The sequence below is a fragment of the Camellia sinensis genome, chromosome 5 (assembly GCF_055761805.1).
Source record: "Camellia sinensis isolate YWXY chromosome 5, ASM5576180v1, whole genome shotgun sequence".
NCBI lineage: Eukaryota > Viridiplantae > Streptophyta > Magnoliopsida > Ericales > Theaceae > Camellia > Camellia sinensis.
Window position 1 is genome coordinate 117,917,339 of NC_138965.1, and position 9,486 is coordinate 117,926,824.

Consider the following 9,486-nt stretch of genomic DNA (forward strand, 5'->3'; position numbering starts at 1 on the left):
ATTTCTGTTGAAAGAAAGGTCACATAAGGAAAGACTATCCAGGTTTTAAAAGTTGGTTGGACAAGAAAGGTAACATTCAATGCTTTGTGTCTTATGAATTCCTTTTGGTAGATGTTCCACCAAATTCTTGGTGGATTGACACTGGTGCAAGTATTCACATAACAAATTCCATGCAGGGATACCTTACAAGTCGGAAACTAAATAAAGGAGAACGAACCATTACGGTTGGGAATGGAATAGAAGTGGACGTTAAGGCTATTGGCACCCTCCATCTAATTTTAGACTCTGGTTTCATTTTAGATTTAGTAAACACAGTTTATGTTCATGTTTTTACTAGAAACCTAATTTCTGTTTCACAACTTGATTCCCATGGTTATGAATTTAAGTTTGGAAATAATAAGGTCTCTTTAATCCACAATTCTCATATGATTGGTTCTGGTATTTTATATGGTAATCTTTATTCATTGAATTTAGATTCCACTTATGCACAATCTCTTTTATCCTTTAATGTAAACGACTTGGTAAATAAAAAGAGAAAGTGAGTGAATGAAAATTCATCCATGTTGTGGCATAAGCGCTTGGGCCACATATCAAGAGAAATGAGGGAACGTCTTATTAAAGACGGAATTTTAAGTTCACTTGATTTTTCTGATTTTAGTACTTGTGTGAATTGCATTAAAGGAAAATAAACAAAGCCAAAGAAAAAAGGTGCTACTAGGACTACTGAATTATTAGACACAATTCATACTAATATATGTAGTCCCTTTACTGTTCCAACTATTTCTAGACATAAATATTTTATTACCTTTATTAATGACTTTTCTAGGTATACTTATGTGTATCTTATTTGTGAAAAATCGGAAGCACTGGATATGTTCAAACTCTATAAAGCTGAAGTTGAAAATCAACTTGGCAGATGGATTAAAAGTGTAAGATTTGATAGAGGTGGTGAATATTATGGTAGATTCACTGAGTTGGGTCAAAATCCAAGTGCTTTTGCTTTATTTTTGGTTGAGAATGGTATTGTTGCTAACTACACAATGCCTGGTACACCTGAGCAAAATGGTGTAACTGAGCGACGAAACCGTACTCTTTTAGACATGATAAGAAACATGATGAGTAACTCTTCTTTGCTAGATTACTTGTGGGGTGAAGCTTTAAAAACTGTTGTACATGTTCTTAATAGGGTTCCTAGTAAGGCTGTGCCTGTAACTCCTTATGAGTTGTGGGTCGGTAGGAAACCTAATTTGAATTATTTACATGTATGGGGTTGTCCTGCTGAAGTAAAAATTTTCAACCCACAAATAAAGAAATTAGACCCTAGAACTATAAGTTGTTATTTCATTGGATATCCTGAGAGATCAAAGGGTTTTAGATTCTATTGTCCCACTCATAGCACAAGAATTGTTGAAACTAGAAATGCTGTGTTCATAGAGGATGAAAACATTAGTGGGAGTATGAATCTCAAAAATATTTCTTTAGAGGAAAATCATGATTTTACGCCTTCCACGATTATCTAAGAAAATGTTATACCTGAACCTATTGGTACCCAAGAGATTTCTCACATTGGAAAAGAAGTTGTCCCAGTTGCAGAACAACCTTTACGCAGATCACAAAGAGAAAAGAAACCAACCATATCAGATGACTATGAGGTTTACCTAAATAAGTGTGATATAGGGTTGGAGAACGATCCTGTTTCTTATGCCCAAGCCATGAAAAATGAAAATGTAACTCATTGGTTAAATGCCATGAAAGATGAGTTAAAATCCATAAAAGACAACAATGTCTGGGATCTTGTAGAATTGCCTAAGGGAGCCAAAACTGTTGGATGCAAATGGGTTTTTAAAACCAATCATGATCCTAAAGGCAATGTCGAAAGATACAAGGCCAGATTAGTTGCTAAAGGATACACTAAAAAAGAAGGGATAGACTATAAGGAAACTTATTCTCCTGTTTCTAATAAAGATTCCTTGAGAATAGTCATGGCCTTAGTAGCTCATTATGATTTAGAGTTACATCAAATGGACGTTAAAACAACTTTTTTGAATGATGACTTGCATGAAGTGGTTTACATGGACCAACCTGAAGGTTTTCAGGATGAAAGCAAGGAAAATATGGTTTGTAGGCTTAAGAAGTCCATATATGGTCTAAAGCAGGCATCTCGACAATGGTATCTTAAATTTCATGAAATTCTCACCAAATTTGATTTTAAGGATAATGTGGTTGATTAATGCGTCTACCTTAAAATCGGTGGGAGCAATATCTGCATTATAGTTTTGTATGTTGATGATATATTGCTTGCTAACAATAATTTGGGAATGATACATGAGACAAAGAAATTCGTTACGAGAAATTTTGAAATGGATCTTGGTGAAGCCTCTTTTGTCATTGGAATAGAAATTCACCGAGATAGGTCTCGTGGTATTTTAGAATTGTCCCAAAGAGCCTATATTGAAAAGGTTCTTAAAAGGTTTAACATGTAGAACTGTTCAAGTAGTGTTGCCCCTATAGTTAAGGGTGATAAATTTAGTGAATTTTAGTGTCCCAAAAATAATTTAGAAAGGGAACAAATGAAAGAAATTCCTTATGCCTCTGCAGTTGGGAGCATTATGTATGCTCAAGTTTATACACGTCCTGACATAGCATTTGTAGTTGGTATGCTTGGTCGATACCAAAGCAATCCCAGACTTGATCATTGGAAAGCAGTTAAGAAAGTGTTGAGATATTTACAAGGCACTAAGGATTACATGCTCACTTATCAAAGAACAGACAGCCTTGAAGTGGTTGGTTATTCAGATGCTGATTATGCTGGATGTAAAGACACTCGAAAGTCCACTTCTGGGTACATTTTTATGCTTGCTAATGGACCCATTTCATGGAAGAGTCATAAGTAGACTCTAACAACTTCTTCCACTATGGAGGCAGAGTTTATAGCATGTTATGAAGCCACATGTCATGCAGTATGGCTAAAGAATTTCATATCTAGATTACAACTTGTCGATTCAATTTTGAAGCCCTTACAGATTTACGGTGATAATGATGCTGCTGTGCGGTACTCCAATAATAACAAAACTTCAGGAGGATCAAAGCATATTGCTATCAAGTATCTAGTTATTAAATAAAGGGTTCTGAATCAGACTGTTTCCATCTCTCATATTGGTACTACACTCATGTTAGCAGATCCTTTAACTAAAGGTCTCACAACTAAGCTCTTTCAAGAACATGTTGCGCGCATGGACTTAGTAGAAAGTTTATCATGTTTAGACTTGAAATGAGTGTATTATGTTCGTGATAAATGTTATGTTATAATCATCTTCTGTTAGTAATGATTATGTTTGTTGTTTTCATTCTTCATACTTGTGCACAATTTAAAAGAAGATGTAAACAACGGGACCGTTATAGATGAATTAGCATTAATCACCATTATGTTGCTAATGTCATCTCTATGATTTAAGATTCACTTATTCATGTTGATGGAAAATATTAACACTATAACCATTGTACAGTCTTGATCAATGTATAAATCAATGACTACAATGATTTGGTGCTAATAATTTCATTGAACAGAATCTAATGGTGATGGTGCAATCTTCAAGTGGGAGAACATTGGCCATATTATGATAATCTAGTGATGTAATATAATCATGCAAGCCAAGTGGGAGATTGTAAGAATTTTTCCTAAATATGGCTTAATGTGGCTTATGCATGATTATACTAGATTCATCTCATTAAGTAAGATACATGTACATCAATTAGATGGTGACTAATTATTGATGAATGCACCTATATATACAATGTATAGAAGACTAATGTTAATGCATTGAATGTGATGGATTCATTATGAATGAATCTTAAAGATGCATTATGTATTTATTATGAATATATAAGATACATTAATCTATCTAATGAATTCATTAATATAGAAGATGCATTATATATCATGAATGTATAAGATACACTAATCTATTTAATGCAATTCATTGAATGAATAGATTCTTTGATAGGAAGAATACTAGTATAAATAGTGTAAGATCCCAAACCATACTCTCTATCAAAAACTCAAGTTGTCACCACAAGAAGGCTCTCATCGCCTAGAGAGAGAGAGAGAAGCGGTTTGAAGATCTTAGATAAGTCAAGATCTTAAAGATCAAGGTATTCCATTCAATGTTTCTCTTTCTTGCAAGAGGATTTCATACTATCATGGATCAAGGTATATATTTACTTAAGTTGTATAATAGAAATTCATATAGTTTTCATGTATAAAATTGAATTCTTAATGATTTTTAGTTTATGCTCCGCAAAGTTTTCTATCATAAACAGTTTGTGAGTTAATTGCACAATATTTATTATAATTGATATAGCAAGACTAAATGAGGGAATATTAGTGAAGTAGCTAATCGATTTAACAGATTAGCATGGATATAAAAATAAATAAATAAATAAATAAATAAAAGCAACAAAATTAATTATAGACAAAAAAAAAAAAAACCATTTTCCTTCAAAACAAAATCCCACTTCACTTGGGAGATTTCATAAACATAAAACAAACAAACAAACTGACATGGATAGGCCCACAAGGCTTACAGCCCACAGCAAACCACCCTAAACCCATCGCATGGGACCCATAGCATAACCCGGTTGGCAAAGCCCAGGACAGCTGAAAGCCATCTGGACATGGAGGGCCAATGGCATTCGGACACATGGCAGGTGGAACACAGGCCACATCAGCAGACAAAGATTTGCAGAGTTATTGCCACAACACATCACCATTAATGCAGCCCATCAGAGCATTTATTACGACAACACCTCCCCGTCGGAACAGAGCCCCCTCACCCTGAACAAGGTAAGCTACGGCACAGGCTTTCGGCGGAAGGGGGCACGTCACAAGAGACAGTGAAATGATTACCAAAGGATATAAGCAAGAATGGAAGACAAGAGGAAGGTTAAGTTTTTCTATCTCTCTCTCTCTCTCTCTACATTTTCCTTCTTCCTCTACTGATTCGCTCGCCGGAGGGTTCACTGGGGGACTACTCCGTTCCCTTTTGGACTTGTTCGCAGGTCATCTGGAGGAGTCATCCGCCTGAATCGGAACTTGAGGAGCTTGGACCAGCCCAGCCCATCCACCCAGGACGAACTGCATTATCACAAACAAACAGGTAAAGAAAAGGAGATTTATTCAATTTTGAGATTTTTAAAAAAGTAAAGGAGAATTTGAAATGTTAAAATTCTGAGATTTTTTAAAAAAAAAATTAAATTGAGAAAAGGTAAAAAAGAAAAAAAGGCAGAGAGAAAAGGATCGGTTCCGATTGAATGCCCATCGTGCCGTGTCTGCTGGTCACCATTAGAAAAAACTCTACATTCCTAGTATTGACTTTCCCTCATGTCCACACACACTGTTCTCACTTTTTTTTTTAATTTTTTTATTATTACTTAAAAAAAAAAAAAAGTTAAGAATATTTATCTAGTTTAATAATATTATTTTTAATTCATTGATCCACATATAAGTTGTAATTGTGTATGTTTATTGATAAATTAAATAAAATTATACATATTCAGTAATAAATTAATTACTGATAAAACTTATCATATTGATTTATAAAAAATTACAAATAAAGAATTTGGTTCCCTCACTCACACTTATACTCTGTTACTCATAAGAACCCCTCATTCCCACATACACACACTTTCATTTGGGATAAATTTTTTTAATTTTTTTTTTAGCTATTTTAACATGACTTAAAAAATTCTATTTAGAATCAAGTTTGACTTTTTTTTTTTTTGTATAGTTCATTTTATGGTTGTGAAAAAAAAGGTAAAATGATTATGATTTATTTGCGATATTTTATCTTATTAACTAAATTAATCTATTTTGTTTTTATTAACTAATTTAGTCAATTTAGCTTATGCCAAACAAAACTAGTAAAATAATCTTATTTATCAGAAGCACCACAAACCTAAATGACAGAATAAAAAGAACTTTTAACCCAAACCATCCATTATATCTCCAACTACTTTTTTTTTTTTGTTACAGGAAAATCCTCCCTACCCTTCCGTAGGTCCAAAGCAGCGCCCCTTGCAGAGATCACCAGGGTGTCCTATTAGCCGTTCCGAGTGAAGAGACTATAACCTGGGAACTTGCCCCGACCTCCCAAGACAAGCTCCGCTTAAGTCAGGACTCGCACAGCGGGGCAGGTCCAAGGCAGCGCCCCTTGCATCACCAGGGTGTCCTGTTAGCTGTTCCGAGTGAGGATACTATAATCTGGGAACTTGCCCCGACCTCCCAAGACACACTCCGCTTAAGTCAAGACTCATACAGCGGGGGAGCATTGAACCCACACCAAGTGCTGATTAGATAACTTGAGATCCAACCTCCTAACCAACTGTGCTTCGCCCAGGAGATTGGTCCAGAGGGGAGGGAATTGAACCTATGACCTTGGGGCTTAAACCCCAAGCCTTAACCACAATGCCACCCATCCCTGGGTTATCTCCAACTACTTAAGCACATAAGAACCCAAATCTAAAACATATGCCATAAAACATACCAGGCAGAGCCAACCAGAAGGCAAGTACTCATCTTTTAACTTCCAACCTACTGGCTGCAAATGGTAGATAGCAGAATAAAAAACAATTAAAATCCACCAAGGAGATTAACATCCAAACTGATGTAACATATGAACAATGGGTGTTCAGATTTACACTAAAAATTATTCAAAATTTAAAAAAGAAATCATTCACTGGAAATAGAGAAACAAATCATTCACTGGTCAACTAAAGCAGCAACTAATCAATATGCAATGCAATGTACACCTTGCTATAGCAAGATTTTGATCCATGAGATCAAATAGCTTATATCATAGGTAGTTGAACTCATGTACTGACGCAGTAATATGCTAAAATACATATTGTACTCAAGTCAAGTGCTAGCATGATTAGGTGGTAAAGATACACAAATATACTTATATACATATACATATATATATATATATATATAGAGAGAGAGCATACGCGAGACGGAGCATCAATGGAGCAGAGTTCTTCTCAGTGATGAAGCCTCTGGATCTTGTGGCGGTGGCGGTGGATCTGCGAAGATTGACGGAGGAGGAGGAGGCGGCAGTGTGAAATGTTTTAGACAGGGATGGGGTGTGGATCTGCAATCTATGTGGCTCACTCACAGATCTGTGTGAATCGCATAAACTTGTTTTGGTTGCTTGCTTTGGTTCTCATACTTGAGAATTTTGATGGGAAATTAGCTTCTCAATGTGGATGTATGTATGTGTAGATGTGAACACAGAAGATCGTAGAAGCAGATAGATTTAAAGATGTGATTTGAAATGAAGTGTTTAGTGGAGAAAATTTGGGAGAGAAAAGGTGGGTTTGGTTTGGATTGGGCAGAGAAAGAGAGGATGAGAGAGAAGAGTGAGGGCGTGACTTGTGAGATATATAAAATCGTTAGTGGCGACTAAAATTTTTTAGTCGCTGAAGGTATTTTACAAATCTCTCCAAAATATTTGAAATGTCTCCCTCCAAAAATTTTTCTTTGGCAACAAATTTTTTTTTTTGTCGCTGAAAATAAACTTTTGGCTACCAGAAGTTTAGTTGTCAAATGTAAAAAATAATTTTTTATTTTTCATTCGATGACTAAATAGTTTTAGTAGCCAAAACTCAATATACGGCGACTAAAATTCTTTTTTGTCGCTGAAAATAAACTTTTGGCTACCAAATGTTTAGTCGCCAAACGTAAAAAATAATTTTTTATTTTTCATTTGGCTACTAAATAATTTTAGTAGCCAAAACTCAATATACGGTGACTAAATTTTTTTTTTTGTCGTTGAAAATTTGGCTACCAAATTTTTGATCGCCAAAGGTAAAAAAATAATCTTTTATTTTCTATTTGGCGACTAATGGTTTTAGTAGCTAAAACTCAATATACGGCGATTAAAATTTTTTTTGTCGCCAATTCTGGCATTTTTAGCGACTAAATTTTTTTTAGTCGCCAATAGCCAATAAATCTCGACTAAAAAATTTTTTTAGTCACCAATTCCACAACTTTTGACAACTAAGTTTTTTTAGTTGCCAATTTTAATCGCCGAATGTGCATTTTGTTGTAGTGTATCTAACAGAAACCCAAGCATCTTTTTCAATCTCTCTCTCTCTCTCTCTCTCACACACACACACACACACACACACACACACACATATTCACACACATATATATAGATACAGCTGTGATGTTTGTATATATATATATTTGTATAAATTAGGGTTTTGGATATTTGTGTGCAGTGTGAATGGCTGGAGGTGGCGCAACTGCGAATGCGAGCTCTAGTGTTCGCATTGTCGTCGTCAGCGAACGTGACACTGGCAAATCGAGCTTGATTGTCACCGCTGCCGCCACCATTCCTAGATTTTCCGGTGCTGTAATCGTCGGAACCACCTACCAATCTCCCCCACATAACCTATATTCTCATTTCAACCTCATCTCATCCATTCTCGCCAGAGCCCTCACCATCGCCTGTCTCTTCATCCTCACCATTCTCTACCGGAAACTATCTTGGAAACGCACAGCTTTAGCAAATTTGAAGCCCCCTCATCGCTTTTCCTACCCGTTCCTCCACCGTACCATCTCATCTTTCTCCACCGCCAACCGCCTCGGCCAAGGTGGGTTCAGGTCGTTTTACATATATATATATATATATGTAATGTATGTGTATGTATAGGTCAGATTGGTAACCATCTACACTGCCTTCTATTGTTCTTTTCCCATCAACCATTATTTCATTTTCATCTACCTCTTGATGAAGTGTAGACAGATCATTATCTGCTTTAGAATTAGGGTTCAGTTGGGGCACTTTTACAATTCCATAATTGACCTCCTCACTCAACTCATCCATGGATAAGTTTCTTCCAATCTGCTCTGCATCAGGAGATGAACATAGGCTATGCTCCCTCTGTGGCAATGAAGCACGGGTACTCCATTTTTGGTGCCGTACGAGTACCGGGTACGTACCAGGTACGGGTACGCGTACCGGTACGGCTGCACGCGTACCGGGTACGACCAAAGGGGGTTCGGTACGTTTAGTACATTTGGGTACGGCATGGGTACGCCGTGGGTACGGAGGGGTATGCCGTGGGTACGTTTCGAGTATGCCGGGCAAAAAATCAAATTGCAAAGAAATTCAGGGTACCGAAGCAATTTTTTTATGCTCTTTATTAAAAAAAAACAAAAAATAGAGGGTTATTTTGTAATATTAAAAATATATACAAACCTGGTTTATCGGGACATCATAATCTTCAATCTCAGTTCTTCCTTCGAATCTTCATCCCTGCCAGCGAGTTCCTTGTGAGCAAGATGGAGAAAGCTGACTAAGGGCTTAGGGGTCTCGGAGGGTTTGGAGTGAAAGATTTCGAGGGTGAGGAGGGAGTCGTGGAAAGGGAGGGAAAGGGGGAAGACGAAGTGCTCGTTCCAGACGGGGCAGGTGGAGCCAA

General features: G+C 36.4%; 1 protein-coding gene across 1 annotated transcript; it reads left to right on the forward strand.

Moving 5' to 3' along the window:
- The first annotated feature begins 2,570 nt into the window (after positions 1-2,570).
- Positions 2,571-2,894, forward strand: LOC145791638 (secreted RxLR effector protein 161-like). The gene has a single exon (XM_082872022.1). It carries the CDS (start codon positions 2,571-2,573, stop codon positions 2,892-2,894), a length of 324 nt encoding a protein of 107 aa, XP_082728148.1.
- Positions 2,895-9,486: the final 6,592 nt, after the last annotated feature.

Excerpts from the sequence above, each read along its gene's own strand:
- LOC145791638 (XM_082872022.1), top strand. The coding sequence starts at position 2,571 with ATGAAAGAAATTCCTTATGCCTCTGCAGTTGGGAGCATTATGTATGCT.